Source organism: Pteropus alecto, unplaced genomic scaffold (genome assembly GCF_000325575.1).
Source record: "Pteropus alecto unplaced genomic scaffold, ASM32557v1 scaffold81, whole genome shotgun sequence".
In the NCBI taxonomy this organism is placed as follows: Eukaryota; Metazoa; Chordata; class Mammalia; order Chiroptera; family Pteropodidae; genus Pteropus; species Pteropus alecto.
The window spans coordinates 13,839,812-13,864,267 of NW_006433378.1; the positions used below are offsets into that span (position 1 = coordinate 13,839,812).

General features: G+C 27.9%; 1 protein-coding gene across 2 annotated transcripts in view; it reads left to right on the forward strand.

Moving 5' to 3' along the window:
• Positions 1–23,999, forward strand: part of NCAM2 (neural cell adhesion molecule 2) — a 413,016-nt gene extending 389,017 nt beyond the window's left edge. Inside the window, exons 16-18 of one of the 2 annotated variants that reach the window (XM_006908233.1) lie at positions 16,070–16,274; positions 20,278–20,397; positions 23,062–23,999. In XM_006908233.1, coding sequence (XP_006908295.1) covers positions 16,070–16,274; positions 20,278–20,397; positions 23,062–23,170 — 434 coding nt within the window. In that variant the 3' untranslated portion in view covers positions 23,171–23,999. The remainder of the gene's footprint in view (positions 1–16,069; positions 16,275–20,277; positions 20,398–23,061) is intronic. The other variant, XM_006908234.1, reaches the window with a different exon arrangement.
• Positions 24,000–24,456: the final 457 nt, after the last annotated feature.

Consider the following 24,456-nt stretch of genomic DNA (forward strand, 5'->3'; position numbering starts at 1 on the left):
ACAAATAATTTCATTGTGAATAATTTTGACATTTTATGTATCCAGCAGTTCTTTTAAAATTAATAATTATAATGACAAGTATGCATAGTAGTTCATAGGTTATACAATTTTGGTCAATTTGGAAACCATTATAACTTAATTCAAATACTTTCTATATAAGAATGTTCATTTATTATATTTAATTTAAATTAAAACTAAAATAAGCAAAATATCACAGTAGTTCTCACTCTGGACGGCTGGGTTTATGATTATTTATTTATATTCAACAAAATGTAGTGTGCATGAGAGAATTAAATCATGTACTTTTGGATCTCATTGAACTGTCAGATATGTGAAAATTTCTTTCTGTTTATTAATATGGTATACCTACACTAAAATTTAAAATTACAAATGATTTTAGTGATTCAAGATGGATTTTTATATCACTAATACAATGTTTTGGTTTTGCTTTCAAGAAAAGTTAGTTGATATTAGATACAATGTTTATAGTAGTTAATTAATAAATAGCCATAGTCATGTAAAATTATTTGAAAACTTCAACCTCTGGTTTTGGTTATATTAGTAGAATTAAGAACTTAATGATCTATTATGATAATGATTAAATTAAATATTATCATCTGTAATTTTCTTTAGCTACATATTATGATTTCACTTAAATAAAGATACAGGATCATTAAGGTCATACCTAAATGTATCATTTTATTCATTTTATTATAGTTCAAATCTCTAGGCATAATTTAATATCATTTAAATAACTTTTGAGTAAGTAAATAAATAAGTAAAATAAGTAAATAAGCTCTCTTATTTTGGTATGTTTTCTTTCATCCTCTCTTCTAATTTTTTTTTTTCTAATATTTCCTCCCTTCCCCTCTCTCCTTTTCTCCCTCTCAATATTTGGCCATGAATCAATAAGATGTAGTTCTTATATTCCTTTTTTGTTAATCATGGGTAAGTTTTAAAATCTCAGCATTTGTGGTATGTACATGCACGCACACATATATACATGTATATATGTTATAAAAACTTTACCAAAGCTAATGCATTGAATGAGTAGTGCAAATTTATATATTTCAAATGATTGGAAATACAAATATTCTACAAATAGCTCTTGAAATGATTTTAAAATAAATTGAAATGGGTAAAAAGTCAATTTTCAAATCAGCTATGTAATTAAAAAACAAAAAGTACTATTTAATCACTATTAATACTTGATAGTTAACCTTAGAATTCAGAAGATTTTAGAATAAATTTTAGGTCTTAACTAAAGAAAAATTTTCTAACATCTCATTAACATGTTCTCTTTCAAATTACCATCTAAATTGGACTATTATTCTAGAGTTAACATTTTTAACTTTTAAATTGTAAAATTGTAGTATTATCTCTTTTAATTATACTTAAGAACTTCATAAAACACATAAAAATTATAAAAGTATAGAAGGAACATCTCAATTTTTATGTAAGGCAAAGGATTTGGTAAGTGTAAATATAATTGAATTCCTCTGGAAAAAAACAGAGATGGCAGTTTAATATCAAAGTTTTGTTTTCTGAACACCTTTGATTTTGTTATCTAAGATTATGAAGTAGGTAAAGAACTCTGGAAGTATCCTGCCTTCTAAGGGTCTACTAACTATTTTCAAAGCTTAAAATATTTGTTCCTAAGTGTTATTGAAAAAGTGGAGTGTTCAATTACATCAGTTTTAGCTATTATTAAACAAAATGGAGATTAAAAAGAAACAAAAAAACAGTAGCCAAGTAAAACATTTAACACATATTCAAGAGTTCTATTAGTATATTTGAGATGATCTGAACTGCGATTGGTGTCCTCATATCTTCATTGGTAGACTGTTATTTTACCCACATTTTAAAGACTTGTTCATTCAAGTGGAAATAAATATTATATTAAATGTGAACTAATCTAATGTTGGCTATATTAAGCCTAGGTATATTGCTAATTTTTTTAATTTGTGTATGTTCAAGTTATGTTCAGTAATTTCTTATCATTCCATTTTAAGTAATAAAAATATAAAGTTACTCATTGCAAACATTGCATAGTATTAAGAGGTAGCATCATTTTTAAAAGGTATGCCATATTTTATGCCATATTTTAAAAAATTCTATGTATTTACTAAATGGTCACTATGAAATAAATCTAGCTAATCTTTTTTTCTAAAAGCAAGCAAATAAAAATTACTGTTTTAAATAACATCCACAATTCATGAACTTCTTTCAAGAATATTTTTATCTCACATCTTACATTGATCTTATATATTACTTTTCTAAGTGAATATTGAATTATTTAAATTGCATTTGTTTTCATCATAGCTTATTTCTTGAAAAAAATGTATGTTATCAATGTATTGTCTTCAATATCATCTCTTATTTAAAACCCCCAACATAATATTCAGCACTATTTGTAATCCTATGCATGTGTTTCATAGTATATTAAATGTCATTTTATTTTCTGTATTTCTGTGTCTCCATTGTTGTAATAAAGAAAACTGAGGAAAAGCTTTGTTATATGTGTTTTCTTTATTACTGGTACAAACCTTTTCTGTCCTTGTTGTGTGTTTCATTTCTAACTTGGTCACATCCAATATTTCAATGTAATAAATGCATAATCATTGAGTGATTTCTCTTTTGGAAGAAATAATACATCACTAGCACACTCATATTTAAATATAATTTAGAAACAATACCAAATACTATTACTTTCATAGTAAACTAGTTCTAGGATCTTCTTGGTAACTTTTATTTCTAGTGGGAGCCCAAAATAATTATGGAAAATTAAAACACATATATATAGCTAATAGTTTTAATAATGTAAGGATTGTTGAGTAGTCTCCATTGCTAGCATTTATAAAAACAGACATAAATGCTTAGAGTGATTTTTCTCTAATTACTTTGGTTAATATATTACTAAGTCAAAACAATAATAATGTAATTCAGTTTGAGCACCATAAGAATAAAGTTATAGGACCAGCCAGAGTCTGAAGCAAAAATTACTTTGGAAGTGTACAAATAATAATAACAAAAATACAAAACAAAGCACCTTTTGTTTTTTAACATATACTGTATCACATACTATGCAGAATGCATTAAGTGCAATATTTTATTCACTCATAAAATTCCTCTGAAGTATCATTTCTTCCATAATTTGGATGAGAATAGTGAGGCCTAGAGAAGAGGTATAATTTGCACAGTGAAGAGTCACAATTAGGAGCCTAGTCCAGTGCTCTTAATAGAACATTATATTACTTTTTTGTTTTAGCAGTGGATTTGGGTTCAAATAATAATTTTAAAAATGTAAATGACTCATTAGTTTTTATAAAATGAAAATACAATGTCTGACTTACATATGAATATTAATCTCTTATACAAACACAGTCATGTGTTGCACTGCCAGATAAAAATGAAATACTGTAGAAATTACTTAATCTTTCTTATTCTATAACAGCCCACTCCAGAATATAGATCTTAATATGTATACCATCTATTAAAACATGTTTGTATAAATTTCAAAATGAAAATTTTAATATATATGTATTTTGTTATAATATTTGAATTTTTTCAATTGATACAATAATTATAGTAAATTTTGTTCATTGTTTTTCTTTGTTGTTCTTGTTTTTATTTTTTCTTGAAGCCCCATAAAAAGATGATATCAAATGGGAAGTGTCTAGAATTGTTTAACATTTTTATAATGACTGTCACAATAACTTTATATTACTTTATTGTTTTGATCCATTGTGAATAAACTAAAGAAATTTGAGGAAATCTAATATTCTAATCAAACAGCATTATTATATCAAGAAACTGAGGATCAGAGAAGCCAAGTATCTAGTCATTGACATAATCAAACAACTTGAAATCTCAGGTTATTTTTATCCTTGTTTTGCCAGATTACACTGAAACAAAGAGGCATAACTAAATCTCTATTCTATATCTATATAGTCTATGTCTTTGACCTAGTTCCTTTGGTTTCTTCTTGATTAGCCAATAGAGAAAACTCTGTGACAAAGTAGAGGCAATGCATTAACCAACCAGAGTTCCTTCCAGTAATCATGGTACATCTATTGGTCAACTGTTACCTTTCTCACTTCAATCTTATACATGTAACTGCTTTCCCATGATCAATGTAATAAACTTACGCTGAGTTTATAGTCTTAAAAGAATATCAAATAAAATTTTATCATTTTCTGATTTCTAGACATTTTCTGAAAACATCTTATAAAATGACTTATTTACATAGTTGGTAGAATAGTTTTTTCTATTATATAAAATACTATTTTTGCTTACTGTCTAATAAAAACTAAAATAAATATTTCCATCTCAGCAGCTATCTTTCTCATTTTAAGAAGTCTAAATAAATAGCTTCAACACATTTGCATAGTGACTATACACTTGTTTTCTACTGATTTCTCAGTTATTATTAAAAAGAGAAATATTAAATATTGAAAAAAACTTAAAATGCAGACTTTTTTTCTGTTTAAATATGGTTAAAACTAAAGTAAAATGTATCTTTTCAAACTAGAATTTGTTTTGAAGGATCCATTAACAATAAGCTTGAATTTGCTATTGTTTATTTGCTAGTGTTTCTATATAATTTCACAAAGGCTAAACTGGGTATGCATGTTACATGGAAAGTTAAACAAATCTCTGATGCTCTTGAAAAGTGATGAGAATATTAATTTTAAATGCCCTGATATGTTCAGAATGTTTAGTTTTAATAATATAACTTGATTTTTTATATAAATCTTATGAAAAAATTGAAGTCTCTAAGACACAATACAGTGACTGACTGGAAATTTTGTAAAACCTATTATGTTATAAATTCCTTGAAGAATAATGATTACATTCGTATATTTGTTCACTTTTTTTATTTATTGTCTTATACATTTAGAAAATTCAAAGGTAGATATATTTAAGAATTTTATAATAAATAGATTTAATGGTTTGGAATTTCTATAAGCAATTTGTAAATATCAACTGTAGTTTAATTTTATATGGGTGTGATTCAGTTTTGTAATACAGTGTTTAAAAAATAGTATTTTCTGCTTGCACAAAGAAAACTTCTATTTTATATGTATGGGACAGCCTTTTAATAGTAACAGAAAAATAGAATTGGCCAGGTAATGGTTGAACCAAATAACTAAAATTAATATCATTCAATTCTTTAACAGTAGTCAATATCTGTTTTGATTATATTCATTCCATTTTAAGAAATTTCTCTTCCTGATAGCCAATAAAAACCTACATTATCTTTTGGGAAATAACTAAATCAAAGCAAACTGAACACATACATAAATTAAACTGCACATGGAGAACATATAGTTAGTAAGGTAAGAATAAACTTCAAAAGTAATAGTTAGAATAGATAATTATGAACATAAAAATATTTTATATCTTTTATTCCAGTTCTCTAAGAGGGTTTTATGGCAAATGGTTTCCATTTTAACATGCTTAACAATTTGAAATGTCAGTGTAGACAAGAGCATTGATATTCTGTGCAGATTTTAGATATTTCACAATTTTTCTTGGTTCATAGTTGTACCAGACTTATAACATTTAAAAATACTCATTTCTAAAGTTTTTAGTTATTTGAAACATTTATCAGAAAAGTGCTGTTATCTACTGCTTATGTTTAGCTATCATTCTTTTCAAAACTAACATAGCTTATTTTCTTTAATTCCCTTTCTTATGTTAAAATATCTTACTTTAAATCTTATTCAGAATTTGACATGTTTCCATCAACATTCTCAATAGAATAATATCTTTATATTTTAGATGATTTACTTTTTACAGGGAATTGTTTTAAAAAGATAGATATTGAAATCTCAAGGGGATTGAGTAGATATTTTAAAAAACAGGGTGAAAGTGGTGGATCATTTGAAATGTCATTCCATTTAAAAACATATATAATATACACAATAATATATATTATATAAATTTATAGTATTTTCTTATACAGTATCTATTTTTAAAATGTATAATAGACATTAATTATCTCACATTAATTCAATCACTAATCACGTATAAAAAGTAGACTATTTACTCACTTCTTCAATCCAAGCATCAAACAGAGGTTCACATGGCCGTATGCACGTGGAAATTGGCGTGGAATAGGAGAGAGGAAAGACTAGCCAGACATTCGGCAGCCGTAGCCCAGGTCTCCACTAGCTTCCTACTAACCATTGCAATAGACTCTCCTTTCTTGTCTGTGTGTTTCTAACAACTCCCTATCATCTTTTGTGAAAAGATCACTCTTAGGTTATGTGGGTGGTGGTGTCGTCTATGTATTTTTGGTTGATTTATATTTGTCTATCCAATTGCAAGATCTGTCCTCTTTAACATCTTAATTAAGCCCATCCTCTCAATTATTAACTTAATTAAGCCCATCCTCTCAATTATCCAATATCTTATCTCTAAAATCCATATATTTCTGCTACTTTCAGAATATGTCACATATTTTCATGATCTCCATCTTCACTCATACCACGTTCTGACTGAAAAAGACCCCTCTTATCAAATGAAAAACTTCTTCAACTCCATCTCGAATGGCATCTTCTCTATCATGCCTTACTTGACCACTAACTACTTATATGCTTATCCCATCTATCTGCTGAGGTCCCATTTTTTTTTTCCACAAGGAAAGCAATCAATTCCACTGCATTTCAGTTCCTAAATTATATGTCTTACTCACCCTCCACAAATGTTATAAGCCCCCAGAGAAGAAAACATTTTGCTTTTTTCTTATTTTATCCTACTTGTTAGAGTTGTTTAATAACATGATAAATTAAAGGATGATCACATATATTTTACCAATTTTTGTAATGTTTTTGTAATAACAAAAGACTAGAACATCTTTTTAAAAGATTTAATCTAGAATTTTACCTATGATAAACATCTATAGGAAAAGACTCAGAAAAAGGTATATAGTTTTGCAATTATAAATGCCATTTATATACTATACATGTTTTTAATTCCTTTCCCATTACTAAACCAAATGTCTTCAATTATCTACTTTTTCTGGCCCCAAATCATATGTAATGTTAAAGAAAGAAGTCTGGTTTATCAGTGCTGCCTCCTTACCCTCCTTTTCCTAAATAATACGTCTTATTAGGGAGAGGTGATTTGGAGGAAAATTTTGGATTGCCATTGAGTTTATATTAAAAAAAAATACATACATATGTAACAATATTTTGACAAAACAATCAAAATGACTAGAGAATGGAGACACATTAGTAAGGAATAGGTGATATAAAATAAAATCTTTACTCCCCCCAAAAGGAAAATTGTATGAAAAGAAATTTGATAATGAGCAATAAACGTTATATCAATATTGTTTAACTGACTACACATAGAAAATATATGACCATCTTGTTAAAATGTACTAAAATCAATCTGAGGTTTTAAAACATATATAAATAACAACACTAGGCTTTATTGATATATTTGAGTAATGTTAAAATAGTATCGGTAAATCTTGCTTATAATTTTTAAAATTGGAAAATTTCTAGCTCCTAAATTAATGTTTGAATAAATAGAATTATCAAGGAACAAGAAAGCTAGAAAATCATATAAAATGAACTTCCACACAAGTATTAATTTCCATCATGAACTTTTATAATTTGTTTCTAGATATACAAAGAGCTCCAATGAACTCAATACATGTTCATTTAAAGCACAGCAAATTACTGTCGTGTGATCTTAAAACTAAAAATCCTTCGGATTCACAAAGCACTTATAAACTGGTATAATTTTATATAATTATGTACTTTTCTCATCATTATAACTCCATTTGGATTTTAAATATATTTTTAGATTTTTAATGTTAAAATTCCAAGATTCCTTTCCCAAAATGCAGTCCTTTATAAAAGACTCTTTGCTGTTTTTTCTTCATTGATAACAATGCTCTTTCACAGCCATCACAGCTATATACTAGCATTATATACTTTTTTCTTTAAATTGTTCATTGAAAAATGCATGCGATTACATGTCATATCCACACAGTTTCCAGCTAGTTCACTAAGCAGTTAAATATCTGAATCATATGAACTTGAGTAAACTTAAAATGTTAATAATAAATGTGTTTTGTCAGGAAGCTGAATGTTGTAAATGCTTTCTTTATCTCATGAATTCTATGAGCTGTCCTAAAGGGAACAAAGATATGACAGCATAAAAGATTAGAACATAAAAGTCATAGTCTTTATTTTAGGGAGGAGCCTTTGATTCATTCTGTAACAATCTTTATAGAGTTTCAATCTTACTTTTGTATTTCAATGAAGATGAAAGTGTCTAAAATATTGTGCAAAATAATCATAACAATAAAAGTAACAATAATGATAACTAACAACAACAAAAAAACTAGTAGTGAACTAAAGAGGACAAAATGAATTACAGAAAAAGAGAAAACTAAAGAATATATTCTTTTCCCCCAAATGAGCAAAGGTCAATGTCACCTATCAGAGACAATAAGCATTACTAATAATTTTCTTCCTTTTATTCATTTTAACATCAGTCAAGAAAGTATTTAATTTGACTTACAGAAGTAAAGGAATTATGAAAAAGATAATTTACTGTATGAATAATAAATAAGGAATGAAATTAAAGTAAAAACTTGTTGAGTTTTGGCCATACTGAAATGCACATTTAAAATTAAAAGAATGAAAGTGATATTCATCTTAGCCCTTAATGAAGAAAGTTTATCAAAAACAATGGCAATAAAAAAAGCACTTTTAAAATATAAACATGCTTTTACAATTATTTTTTGCATCATAGTTCATGAATGTTAGCAATAGTAAAGACTCAGCAAGTAAACATACTTGCTAAAATCTAGGAAGTTTGAGGGTAAAAGTGGAGATCTAATCTTTTAAAAGAAGATACTATAAATAATGAATATCGAGAAGGTACTATAAACAAGATGATCATGGAATAATAGGTATAACAATATTTACATATTGTTTTATTGAAATAATATATTTGTATAGTGCTTTAGAATTCCCAAAGATCTTCCATGTATAATTCTTGAAGAATATTTTAGCAAGAATTCATGGGAATAATTATCCACATTTTACCAATAATGAAACAGAATAAAATTTTAATTACAATTGTGTATGTGAGCCACAATCCAATTGGCATGTGGACCACAAAATAGGTGAACAATAACATTATAGGACAAGGAAAATATTAGAATTTCCATTCATAAGTATATCATTTTCTAATTTCTTATTTTTTATAATTGTACAGTGCATTTTTAAAGTGTAAATATTACTTGTTTATAATTTGAAAGAAAAACATATATCTTAGGATGATACACTCAGTTTTTCTCTGGGTATAATTGGGAAGCAAAAAAAGTAACTTAGAGGGCAGGAGGAATATAAGTCCAATAATAATTGCTCTTGAGTTTGCTGTGTGATTTAAAAAATTTTTTTGATTTAATGGAAAATAGAAAGTTTTTCATTATCCTTGCTTATGCAATTTCAATGATGTCCTTTTTTCTAACAAATACACTTAAAGGTGTATTGACCAGACATTGGAAACCTTAGATGTTCAAACATGTGTTATAAACAAGAAAGTTCAGTATGAATCAAAATTGAATGAATCTATCAAGTCAGGGATGAACACCAGACACCATAAATACAGGAGACCCACGGACATGACACAGAAGAGAAGTGTGTCATTTAGAGCAATGGAAATAGCATGACATTGCGCTCAGATTGCTAATATCAGTAGTTTCAACATTTCTCTTTAACAGCGGATTTTATAACTACTGAATCAAAGTTTTCCTTTTCTTTTTTTCTACTTGTGATTACACGTGCAAAAGTGATATAAAAATCATGTAGTTTCAAATATACGAAAAATAGATATTTTGAATTATTTTTAAATATTTAAAATATATAAATGTGGTATTTATACATATATGCCTGATTTCCCCATTTAGTTTAACTAAAAAAAGACTATCAATCCAAAGACAAATCTTAACCTAACTTAGGTTCTGTTTAACAGATCTAGTATTCCCCATACAAAATAGAAAACCTTATAAATGTATAATGAGACATTGTTCTACACAAGTCCACAAGATTGGAAAATATTTTCTTTCTTGACATGTAGATTATATTAAGAAATGTAAAAACCACAACTTTGTCTATACTGGGGGAATAGTGGGATTATACTTTATTTTCAATATCCCCACTGTTACTATAGTTTTAAAGCTTATTAAAAATTTTAAATCTTTTAAAAAATATTTTGTCGACTCAGTTGCAGTCCTAGTCTCACTTCTCTATATATTGGCTCTTTCTACCACATTTTTCTATTATTTGTTGATTTGAGGGATCCTAAGAAAATAAATTTCATTTAACAATTTAAGTTAATTTATAAGTCTATAGTGACAGGTGATTTTGGAAACCAGCTTGTCTAACATAACACAAGAAACTATGTGAAATCTTTAGAAATGGTAGTTGGTTTTTAAATTAGTGCAATGTATTTTCTTCTAAAAGTGTGTATTACCCTAGAGCATGCCTTCTGTAATGGAAGGAGATTACCGGAATCCTGGTGAAGCTCTATTAACTGTATGCCCTCATTAATATAAAAATCTTATCCTCTCGTTCCTTTGTTGTGTTTGCTGCAATTCAGTGAATGAAATTACATTTGGGGAACTTATGCATCATGAGTAAATATCAACTTAGAGATGTATAATAAGCCAAAAGATTTATGTTAATTTTTACTAATACTATTTTAGTGTGTATCAGGAAATCCCTTTAGTTTTAGACTAACTTAGTAGGCACTCAATGAAGTTTTTGTGAAGCATAAATGGAGTCTTGTGTTTTTTTTAAAAACTGTGTAGCTACAAAAGTCTTTACATAATCCAGATGTCTGATTTTTAAGTAGCTGACCATTGTGGTTTAGATAGAGTCCAATTACAAAGAACTGCCCATTCCACTTCTTTTTATGTAGGACATATATATGTAAACACATGCTGTATGGATTTATTAGATTTTCCATAGATCAGTTGATGTTTAAAAGTATTTTACTCTGGTCAGGATGAAGAAAAAAACATCTAAGCAGAAGACAGATATACCTACCTCAATTGTAGGAGAATACAATATCTAATAATGTCATGACTTAAACCAAAAATGGTTTTTGGATATCTTCTTGTTATCTTTCATACTTTTAAAGGGCTTACTTACTGTTTCTAGCAGTATCTCCTATGAAAACAGCTACCATTATTCTAGGAGCAACAACCAAATTTCCACTTTAGGAACTTTAAATTTAAAATATTTTTTTCTTCAAATCTTGATCAACTGTCAAAGTTGAAAGTAATTCTCAATCTGTTTGGGGAAGATTATGCATACATACAGAAAAAGAGTTAAACATCTACAGGGGCTAACGTCTAACAGGACACGTATTTTTAAACTATTCTTTTTTGAGCTTTGGTTGTTGAATCATGTGTAGTACATCCAAAATAATTACGTGTGCATTTGAAAAAAAATAACTTTCTATATAATCAAAAATGCTTCATAAGTGAATTGTCCTCATTATATTGTAATAGTAGATTCCGATAAGAATCATTTACATTTGAAAATGCACAATTGAAGAAAAGTTATTTTTTTAATTGACAAAGGTAATCTTAATTGGTTTGATATATTACTTTAACAGTACGGGGCACTATTTTTTAACTTTATATAAATTATGTAAGGAGTCAAAATACAAATAGGAAAAAAGCAACGTTAGTTTTATGAATATAGTGCACTGGTTTTTGAACAACTAGTATTATCGAATATAATAAATTTTACAGAACATTTATTCAGGTTTTAGTAATGAGTTAATTTTCACAATAGAAACATGAAAAGACATGCATATGATAAATTTGAAATGAAGTTGTTTTTTTCTTATTTTAACGCTTCAATTTTATGTTTTGATGATAATTAGAATGCAATTATATAATTATATGATGAAGTATATTGATTTATTTAGCCAATTTCTGAATTTTAGAGGGTGGGAGGTACAGCTAGGAGGGAGGTTATAGAAACTCATTCAGGCTGATTCTCATATTTGCTTTCAATAAAACATATAACAAAAATAGACATTTTAACTTTTGACTTCTATATTATTTATTATTCAATCTTAATATAAAATTCCCTTTTACAAAAGATCAATATAAAATGATCTCTAAAAGGATGCTAAAACCAAGAATACATAAATAAATAATTTACATTATTGTACTTCATTATAATAGTTATTCCTCCATTAGTAATATAGATATTGACATTTTTCTGTAAGAAAATTACATATTTTAATTAATTCACTATATTTTACTCTTATCTTTTGTTATTTGATGATCAACATCCAATATAAAATGTTTACTCTAACTCAGGTATAAAAAATATAAAATCTGAAGCTAAGTAGTCTTCATTTGTACACATCTAATGTTAAGAGTTATCATATGCCTTAGGTCACTATCTTCTCTGAGCCTCAGTTTTCTTATCTGTAAAGTCGATCTGATAATATAGTTTTCCTTTGTAATAAACTTGTTATTAAAATTATAAAATGTGTAATTATTCTGGAAAGCTAAAAAGCTAAAAAAGAAAAGATGAATTTAAAATCCTTTAAATGTTTGCAGTGCTGCATTTCAATTCATTAATAATTGAAACCATAATTAACTTATAAAGAAAGAATTTTCTGTACTTTATTGAAAAAATAAATCATGGCCAGTCCCCAAGTCCTAGTAATACAATTTTACATATGGTTATGGTTTTGTTTGTGAAAAATTGAAAAACACATAACCTTTTACACCAGAATAAATTGATGGCAGAAAAAAAATAGAAAATTTAGCTTTTATAGTTATTGTAGACTAACCTCATAGGATATGAGAATACATATTTAAATATATTCTCAAGATGATTTTAAAAAACTACTCTCAAAAGAAAACAACTATTTATAAAATAAATCTGTTTTCCTATCCTATCCTCTTCAATGACAGAAATAAATTTAGTTTTTCATGAAAATAACCACAAGCAACCTTCAAAAATTGTAATTATAAGTTAAAAAGGTATAATTTTGTTTCTCTAGAAAAAAAGTAATAGCTATTTTAGCATGAATATTTCTTTACCATACGGTGCTTTACAAATATAATGTTTCCAAGAGCTTTTTCTAATGATGGAAATGAAGCAGATCAATATACCAGTTTAATGCTATAAAGGTCACATATAAAATATTTATAATTTAAAATCCAACTAGCATAACCTGTCATTAAAAAATATGATTGTATCCTCAAGAGAATAATCAATGCTTAATAAGAGATATTCTAGGTTGCCGATTAAAGAAACATATTTACAGACTAATTAAACTTTGAATAGTCTATTTTGTCACCAAAAACTTATTTTCCTAGAATTTTGTAACAGTAAAATAATAATATTTTTCAATATTTGTTAAAATTTTACTCAATGCTGGGCAATAAGCGCTGGGCGTTAAATACATTATTATATTCACGACAACCTTTCCAACAACCATGACCTAGTTTGTAGTGGTTGTTTTCATAACTGTCCCTATTTTAATAAAGAGGAATCTCAACCTTAGAGAAGTCAGCTTACTCACCTAAAGACATAACAGTAGCATGTGATGAAACCAGAATTTCCTGACACCAGATCCAGTGCATTTAAGTACAAAGCAAGACTTCATATTTAAGAAAAGGTAAATGGGGATTTTTATAGTGTATCAGATATATCATCATTGATCTGTGTCATTTATTGCTTTGCAGCTATGTCTACATATGAGATGAACCTAAATGATATAAGAGAAGAGTGACAAGTATAGGGAAGAAAGGTTATGGAGTTCATATATCTACAGGGGCTAACATCTAACAGGACATGTATTTTTAAACTATTCTTTTTTGAGCTTTGGTTGTTGAATCATGTGTAGTACATCCAAAATAATTACGTGTGCATTTGAAAAAAAATAACTTTCTATGTAATCAAAAATGCTTCATAAGTGAATTATCCTCATTATATTGTAATAGTAGATTCCGATAAGAATCATTTACATTTGAAAATGCACAATTGAAGAAAAGTTATTTTTTTAATTGACAAAGGTAATCTTAATTGGTTTGATATATTACTTTAACAGTACGGGGCACTATTTTTTAACTTTATATAAATACATATTTGAAAATTCATAAATAATATTTAGAATCTCATGCTCCAATTGTATTTTAGAATTTCAAAAAAAAAAAGAAAAAGCGAAAGCAAAATATACCAAATTCCATGGCTGAAAAAGCTTTTTTTATCCAGTTGTCCTCCAAAGTAGATTCATATGATAAAGGCATAAGTGTATGGAAACTAATAATTTCTACAGCTATTAGCTAGTCAATTATCCAAAATTATCACCGTCTTAGTAATATGTTAAAATTTGTTAGAGTAAGGAGATTCTGAAAATGGCATGAAAAAAATTATATTTCCTCTAACACTGCTGTGTGTTTATTACCTGTTTCTCTTTACGTAAAATAAAATGATTGTAAGCTAAGGTATACTTTACTTGGGCATGAGTGTTCCAAGTTTGTTACTCAGTACCTAAGGAATTTTCATTACAACATCATGGAGACACAGTAGTAGTACACCCATGTTCCAGCACAGAAGAAACACAAATCACCTGGGTAAAGTGTCAAGCAACTATGTCATAAACAGAATAATTTTTAATAACCTATCTGCAAACTCTGGGAATATTAAGTAAGAAATAACATATTTCTTGGAAAAAGTAATATAGATATAGCAGACAGGAAATAGTCATTCTGCAGAAAAATAAGCTAGCATTTAGACAAGTGTGACATATTCAGGATCAGCCTCTTAGTGGTTGATTCAAAATAAGAAAAATTAAATTGATTCCTTTGGATAAAAATTTCTTCAAGTCATTATTACAATATTTAACCTAATTTTTAAAAAAGACAAGAAACCTCATTTTACATATACTTTTTCAGAGCAGTTTCTCAAAACCCAAATTTTATGTTTCTGCATCTTCTTTTCCACATCAATTACATAATCATAATGCTACTATGATAATAAAATGTTTATTATTAAAAAGGAAAATATAATTTTATGTTATGTAAGCAAATTTTAACATAATAGTGTTAAGAATCATTTTGAATAATTCTATAAAATTGTCTTATATAATCCTCTGATCTCCCTTTAAATAACATAATATCATCAGTTTAAACTGGTTTCTTTCCATTGTGCTTATTTTCCTATGTATACTGTTATACCCTCATATTCAACTACAGGCGTATAACGCTTGATTCATTTCCATTATACTAACCCCTCTTGCCATTTTTACTTTGTCAGTCAGCATATTCATCCTATTCTCTTAATCCTCTTTCTCTTGGATATTCTTTGTATGACTTGGGATTTTCTGCAGCTACAAGCCAGGGAAAGGTGGCTCTCATCTGGCTCTACTTTCAGAAAGGTCATAAGTACCATAATTCCTCTAGTCTAATGTGATTTGTTAAAAATATCAACTGAAAAATACAAGTACAATATTTATTCTAAAATGATGATTTTTTCAAATTTTCATAGATATTTTAAAATATATTCTCTGTCAAAGCAATGTGCTTGGAGCCATCATTTGCAAGTTTAAGTCTTAAAACTAAAATAATTCCATATAGAACATTTATTTAATACTTCTTTTACAGGAGTTTTGACTACATTTTCCTTTGAACAAAGTGACAATCTATTAATGGCTGTGACTTTTTTATAGAGTAGAGCTAGAGATATGATAATATTCATTATCTTCCCCACAGGGAATCAAGAAGTATTTTGGAAAGAAGAGAGTTCTTCTAGAGGTTTTTTCTAAAGAAATTTTGTAAAAAAAGTATTTCAAATTATTACCATGTCAATTGCTTAAAATATTGTTTGAAAAGCAGAGAAAAATTTTCAACAATCATGAAATTGAAGTCTGCCAGCGACTATCTCTTTTTCTTTGTCTCTTTAGTTGGATATCTCTTCGATAAGATTAATTTTTAAAATAACTGTACAATCTTTTCTAACATGAGGTTTAATAAAATTATTTTCTTTTATTTTTTAAGACACACTTTTTAATGGTCTTGGGCTTGGAGCAGTCATCGGCCTGGGAGTTGCCGCACTCCTGCTAATCCTTGTGGTAACAGATGTCAGCTGTTTCTTTATTCGACAATGTGGGTTATTAATGTGTATCACCAGGAGAATGTGCGGGAAGAAAAGTGGCTCCAGTGGCAAAAGTAAAGAACTTGAAGAAGGAAAAGCTGCATACCTGTGAGTATTGGCCATCTACATCATGTTATATTGAACAGTGACACAATCAAGCTTACATGCTTTTTTCAGGGCTTTGTTTTCCAAGCTATAACATAGAGCCAAATGACTGAAAACAGACTACTGTATTAAAAAATAAGCCTTAAGATGGGATCCACAGTAAAAATACTACTGTCACGATTTAAATATTGATACTTATCTAAGTAGATAGATTAGATAGGTTATGATGATAGATGATAGAGGGAGAGATGATGGATGGATGGATGGATGGATGGATGGATAGGTAGGTAGATGATAGATGACAGTTAGATGATAGATGATAGATAGATAGATAGATGATAGATATGATAGATGATAGATAAATGATAGATTAATAATAGATAGATAATCATATAATTACATTTGGTTATAATTTCTCCCACCATTTCTGTTTATAATAAATAAAAGATAGGCATCAATAGTACTGAATTAAAAACTAAGTTAAACTGAGTTAAAAACATAAATTATGCCAATTCCTACAATTATAAGAAGTGACTACATACAGGCTTCAAGATTGTCTATGTAGAAAATGAATGCACTATGCAATAACATATTTACAGATTCTGAATTTAGTCCTCCAAATATTGATTAGATTATGACTATATAATAGAATTTGGAGTTCTCTGTAGCACCTCATTTAATTAGACAAAATATGAATCTAAGAAAGTATGCAGAGCTGAAATTTGTAGGAAATGTTCTTGTCATGTTAAAGAGTAATTAAGAGGTATTAATACTCACTTTTTTTGTTTTTATTATCTTTAGATAAATTTGTATCTAATCTCAAATATACAATAGGCAAAAATATGAAAGCACAAAAGAACATACACATACACACAATGTTCGTGTTTGTGTATATATGTGTTTGCATATTTATAAAAGTGTCTGTATATTAAACCCTACAATAAAGAATAAACATCCCATTTTTTATCCTACAATCTTTCTATTAATCTATTATTATAGTATAGTTTTTCTAACATTTCAGTATGAAAATTTTCAAACATCAAAAATCACATATTTATTGATCTCTCAATCACTTTTATTTGCATTTCAAAAAAATCAGTACACTTAAACCCTACATAATTCAGCTTGCATATTACTACACAGTGTTCAAAATTTGTTTTGTTTTCTTTAAGTAAAAGTTACATAGAATAAAATGCACAAAATGTTACACATGACGTTTTGACAAACATTTATATCTGAAGCCATATAAAAATTCTGAACTTAATTTAGCATCACCCTGAAATTTCTCTCATGCCCCTACCTAGTTTATCCACACTAACCTCTCCACCCCCAGGCACTACTATTCTAATTTTTTTCATCATAGGTAATTTTTAGTTGTTATAGAACTTGATATAAATTTCTACAGTGTGTACTTTTTGTGTTTAGCTTCTTTCATTCAGTATAATTTCTTAGTACTCATAGTGTCCTGTGTGTTGGTAATTCCTTTTTTAAAAACAGATTTTAGTCCCTTCTATATGTTTTTCTATGCATACATTTAGGCATATACATATATGATTTCATACATTATTTTCTAGGCTTAGGGATATATGAGAATCCATTCTACATGTCTGCATTAGTTTTGTTTGGTTTTGTTTGGTTTTAATCTCTAAGCCTATTTCAATATTACTAGGCAATGTGTCTATGACCATTCCCATGGATACACTGTAGGGATATTCATGCGATGCTAAATTAGAGAGCATACATTTTTAATTTTAAAAAATTAAATTCAATATGCAATCAAAACACCACCTGCTTAACTGTTGGACACAGAACATAGCAAAGAACAAATAGAAATTAGGCTTTAATTCACATTTGAATGGGGTTATTAATCTCTAACATAATAAATATAGTGGGATTAATTCACCATTTACTATCTTTTGCTTTCTTCATAAGAACATGCTGTGTTCTTAAATTGTCTTATTAACTTAATAAACAAAACATCAAACTTAGTTTAGTTTCTTTCTCACGTATTGTGAAAATAATACACTTTATTACATAATTATACATATTTATGTATTCTGTGTATATTCTAGAATACACAGAATATGTGAATATGTAAATATGAATAGAATATATAGAATATGTAAATATGTATAAATTATATCTAAATTTTGTATATATATAATTATTTATAATTATAAAATATGTATATATATATAACCTAAAAAAGCTGAATTTTATACATTTTCACATTCTTGCTCAACCATCGAGCAAATATTATTTATGGAATAAATACTAAGTACAAGCACTGCTATGCAATCTAGCAATAAAATGATGAACCAAACAGAAAAGGGCTTTGTTCACATGGAACTCATTCTCTAATGCAGGAAGACAGAAAATAAACATTAACTAAAATAATCATTAACTAGAGATTGAGACATTGAAGAACTCTCAGGGGAGGTAAAATTGAAGTGGAAGAATTGAGTTAAAAGAAGCTAGTAATATAACAATCTGGGAAAAAATGGCCTATGCAGGTGTAATAATTAATACAAAGGCCATTAAGGCAGGAATAAGCTTATTATGTTAAAGAAGAAATGAACATGAGTGGCATGAGGCAGAGAGGGAGACTGGTACAAATATCAGGTCAGAGAATTATCTAGGGACCAAAGTATTAGGTCTTCTTGTGTCAAAGTAAGAAACTTTTTTTTTTTTTTTTAATAGAAAGCTACCAAAATTTCTTAAAGAAGATTAATTACTTTAGCTACATATGAAGAATGAATTTCTAGAGAATTGCTAAGTGTAGAGGAAAGATTTAGAATTAAAGAGACAAGGCAGGAAGATCTTGAAACACTCCAGGTGAAAAATAATGTCCTTTTAGACCAAGGTAGTTCCTATGGTACTCCTGTAGGCATGTAAGAATGTATGGACTCTGGATATAGGTGAGATAGAGTCAATTGGTATTGATTGATTGGACTTTGGGGTGAAAGAAAGAGAGATATCAAAAAGGACTTTCATGTTTTTTTCTTAGCTACCTGGAGGGATGTTGGTTACCTTGGGCAAAACAAAGTTTTGCTGTTTATTTTTATTTGACGTTATCATTAATTTATCCATCAACACATCTGTTTGTAAATCCTGCTGAGTTTAACCTAAAGACTTGGGAAAATGAAAACAAATGGTTCATTCCATGCTTTTTATCCATTATAACTTTTTATACCTCATTTTCTCCTACCTTAAGAAAACAGTTTTCAACTCTTTTTCAAAAATTCATTGTTCAAGTTGAAAAAAAGATTATATATAAAATCTCAATGAGAAATAGGATGCGAGAGCACAATTGATAAGAGTATGTCCCTGGTTAGTTGAAGACTCCACATTCCTTTCTTATTTTTTTGGGGGGGTGGCATATTTGTTATCTGTATTGTGAGTGCATCATTCCCAATTCTTACATCTCATTTACTCTTTATCATCACCAAATGACTCGTTTTTCTTTCTTTTACTTCATTTCTTGAGGTATGAAACTTCGCAGTAAACTTTCTAATTTTCATAATTATGATATATTACACTTAATCTCATATTTTAGAAATCTATAAAGATAACATGAATATGAAATTATAAATGAAAATATCTTACATATATGTTATAATATTATTTTTTATTTAAACTGTTTTCTTGTAAACATGAGTATGTTAAACATCAATAATCACATCATAGTTAAAATCACACATATAAATTTACAGAGACATTTAAAAAGTAAAAGATATTTTATATATAAATTTTATGTTCTAAATTTTGAAACACACAATTTTTATGAGGGAAATAATTGTAGACAAAACAGGATATCTTTTTACTTTCTCTGAGTGAAAAATACATTGAGATAAATGTAAATAGGAAAAAATTCTTAGTGGTATTTTTAATCTATGTTGAATTTGTTTGTGGGGAGGTAAGAGTAGGTGGGGATTTTAAAATATGTCTCATAATGTATCCATTTTTACAACATGGAGGTAATATTATTTTTTTCTTATTTTTCTAGGAAAGATGGATCAAAAGAGCCAATAGTAGAGATGAGAACAGAGGATGAAAGAATTACTAATCATGAAGATGGAAGCCCAGTAAATGAGCCAAATGAAACTACACCATTAACGGAACCTGAGTATGTAGATTGAAATGCTTAACTCTTTTTGGATAAGTATTTGTAAAGTGATAACACATTATTATTACATAAAATATTTACAAATACAATAATCTGTGAAAAATTGTTTGTTTTTTAATGAAAGTCCACGTGAATATCTAAAAATCAATTTTCTATTTATACATTTTACATAAAAACTTTGTATCAATGTTGGAGAAAATCTACTGTTCAAACATATATTTATAATTGTAGGCAAAAATGTCAAAAAGGCAAATATGTTGCAGAGTCATATTTCCCTATATTATTCTTACTCTTTAATAAAGTTATGCTTTAAAAATACAATTGATTTTTACTGAAATAAAGATGTGTCAGGAAATTAATCATCACTTTAAACATAAATATGACAGTCTAAAATAGAAGTAAATAGTGCAAAATATACACAAGATTTTTTTAAAAAAATAATATTTGTAAAGAACAGAAAGAAATATTATTTAGCTGTCACTTTAATGTCTAACAGTAAATGGTGCTTGGTCGCCATTCAAGATTATGTTATTTACATCTTTCTGCATTGATTATACCTCCATTAAAACCATACTGGGTATTTTAACTATACTGTTAAAGATTATGAACATATGCCTAGGTTCATATACATAAAAATTAAAATGATTCATACCAAAGACATTATTAAGAAGTAGTTATAGTAGTATTTTATTTCATATATTTAATACTAATAAAACCATGACTTTCACACTATTCTTTAAATACTGCTCACCAAAATGACTTGTAAATTTTATACTTTCAAAACAAAGAGCCCTTTTTCCTTGCCAGCTAACATTCCCTTGCAGAAAAACTTGATTTAGGCTTCTCATCCTAAGTCAAATACTGAGTGTTGTCATAGCTGAAGAAAATAGTTTCTGATATCACCTAATCTGATCCCAAGAGTTTGAAACAATTAATATTTAGGTAAATTTAATGTACTACTCTGTAGCTAAAATTTCAGTACAAATCCTCAAGATGTTTTTAGTAATTGCATTTAGAGATTATTACATTCTAATTTGAAGTTAACTCCTGTATGAACAGCTGGCACAAGGTGAGTTCTCTAGTCTCTCCTTCAGAAATTAAAAATCTTATCAATTAAGCAAAATATTATTCCCCAAAAAACAAATTTCTGTATATTAATGAACACTTACAATGTAATATCGATGTGTATGGAAAACCAGTTAAGAAAATGCCCTTGCTTGTTATATTTTATAACAAGCAAGCAGAAACAAAAACCAAAGATGATTTAAGAATTACTTGGAGACTCGATCACAGAAAAAAATACTCAACAAAAAATAATAGCATTGAGTCACCTTTTAAAAAATTACCATCAACATAAGGAGCAAACATTTATATGTGCCCGAACACACAATCCAAGAATTAGTTGAAAACACTTCTTAACTAGAAACTCAATATGTAGTCTTTGACTGAGAGATATATTAAGCATATGCTAACCTTCCATCCAAGCTCTAAATTTCTCTACATTTTGACACTAGAAGTGACCCATTGTTTTCATAATCTTTTATTCTCAGTGCTTTCAGAACTTGAGAATGGGAGAAAGAACCAACTGTGAATGCACTATTGATAATATACAAAAAAGAGCCTGCCCTCCGAGGGGGCTAATTCAATCCCAGAAACTGATGTTACTAGTTTTTGCCTATGAATTACTTTTGATTGGCTAGTTTCACATGGTAGCTTCTATCCTTAGAATAAAATAGATTACCCACTCATTTCAGAATATAAAATAAATTACAAATAAACCCCAGAAGAACTAGCACAATAGCTTTCACTCCCCCATTAAATGGTGAATTTGAAGTCAGAGGGGTGTGTGGGAATTCTGTTTTAACTTAATTTTTTTTGAAGTGGAAAATATATTTGATCAAGGGAAGAAAAATTACCCCCAAAGCCATGATAAGATATAATAGTAAACCATTGAATTTAATAATAGTAGAAGAAACTAGAAACCTTGATTCATCATCATCATAGTAAGATTTGTGAAGCAGTCTTAAAATTAAGAACAAAGGTTATTGCTTCATAGGTTACAATTGGAAACAACTCAAAAAAAGTGCTCATTAAAGATACAAAAGCAACAAGAAAATAATAAGAATGAAAAGAGACCAATTAAAGAAAGCATATACATTGAATATAAAAAAGAATGCCCTGAATTATATTTATTTGCATTAAGTTCCAAAGAATATTGCTAATTCACCTAGCTTCTGAAGTTAATGTAATAGAATATAACAACTATTGATTGTTTCTACTTGAAAAACTTAAGTACTAATAAATCATCTAGTTAACATATAAAAATGCTTTGGCTATTTTACATTCCAAAACAATTATATTTTTAATATCATCAACTGGTTATCAAATCTAAGCCACCCTTTAACGAAAGAGATTTGATGCATCTAAATATACAAATATATTATTTCATTCATCCTTCTGCATCACATCACATTTTTATAGTACGCAATATTGTTTTATTCACATATATATTATTTTTCTGTCAATTTGATATTACTTTAACAAATCTGATTTTTTATCCTAATAATTGTAACGTATTTCCTTCTACAAAACAGTAACTTAAATGTTAAAGGATATCAAAGTGCCTTCGCAAGTGAAATTTATTATTTTTATATTTTCTTACAGAAAATTACCTTTAAAAGAAGAGAATGGGAAAGAAGTCTTAAATCCAGAAACTATAGAAATTAAGGTTTCTAATGACATCCAATCAAAAGAAGACGACAGCAAAGCATAACATGAAGATTACAGAAGCTTGAACAATGCTACAAAAAGCATTTGGATTTCGGTGACCCTATGACCAAAACTATTCCATTGACCTTAATTTCTTGGGAAACTTCTAGCTTGGAATAGCTTGTACACATATACATATGATCAAATATTGCCCATGGTCTGTTTCCTTTTGTCGTTGTTGTTGTTGTTATTGTTGTTGTTTATTTTGTTAAGAATTTCAATATAGAGACCTGAATGGCACCAATGCTTGGGTATCAATTTGACTCCATGATTGAAGTCCTGTGATTTATTATATGGCTAAAGTGCTCTACTTCTTAAGAACTATATTTCATACCACAACCTCTCCAACAAATAGGGGTTTTAGAAACAACAAAACAAAACAAAAACTTTGTGAACCTAATGTATAAGAAAGCCCTGCATGTTTTTTAATTCTATCTTGGCGAATAGATTATTAAAGTAGATTTCAGTTTAAGATAAAAATACTTAATAAAAGGTTACACTTTTTATCAGAAGAATTTCAGGGAATCCAGGCTTGATGGAGCCAGCTATCTTTATCAGATATTAAAAATTGAGAGAAACTTTGAAAAACTCTTTTTAAGTTATAATTACAGTCTATTTGAACATCGATTTTTGATCAAAATTGTTACCCATTTGAATGAATATTAGCTGTGTGTAAAATTAGATTAGAAAGATTCCGTAAATCTTTATCTCTTTATATATGCCATATTCACTCACAATGGATTACACAAAACAATAAATGTATTGCAAATGAAAATAATAATATTGATTTCTGCCCTCAGCTTCAAATAAAGTAAATTGAAATGGGAACGATATTAATGTTGTCTTGATATATTTATAAATATGTGATTATCTTTTACTTTTAAATAGTTTTAGCAAAAATCAGGTCTTTAGTGTTCAAATACTTCAAACCATATCTTCAGATACATTTTCTGCTATTGTTTTTGATAATCTTTGTTTAAAAATTCATTTTTCAAGCATTATAGATCAATCATTAAATATTATTGGCTAATGGAAATTAAAATCCTTAGTTTGTTTAAATTAAAGAGAAATCAACATTTAAACATGCCATAAAAGTGTCAATGATAAACAATTGAATTGCCACTATCTGTTTTTATTCTGGATGTTGTAGCTAGAAGTCATTTTAAGATTTTGATAAACAACTTCAGTTGAAGAAATTCCTTAACTATTCAACACAAACTTTCTAATATTACTCGTTAGGGCCTATACCCGAATAAAATACTTATGAACTTCCAAGCTATGCAAGCTCCC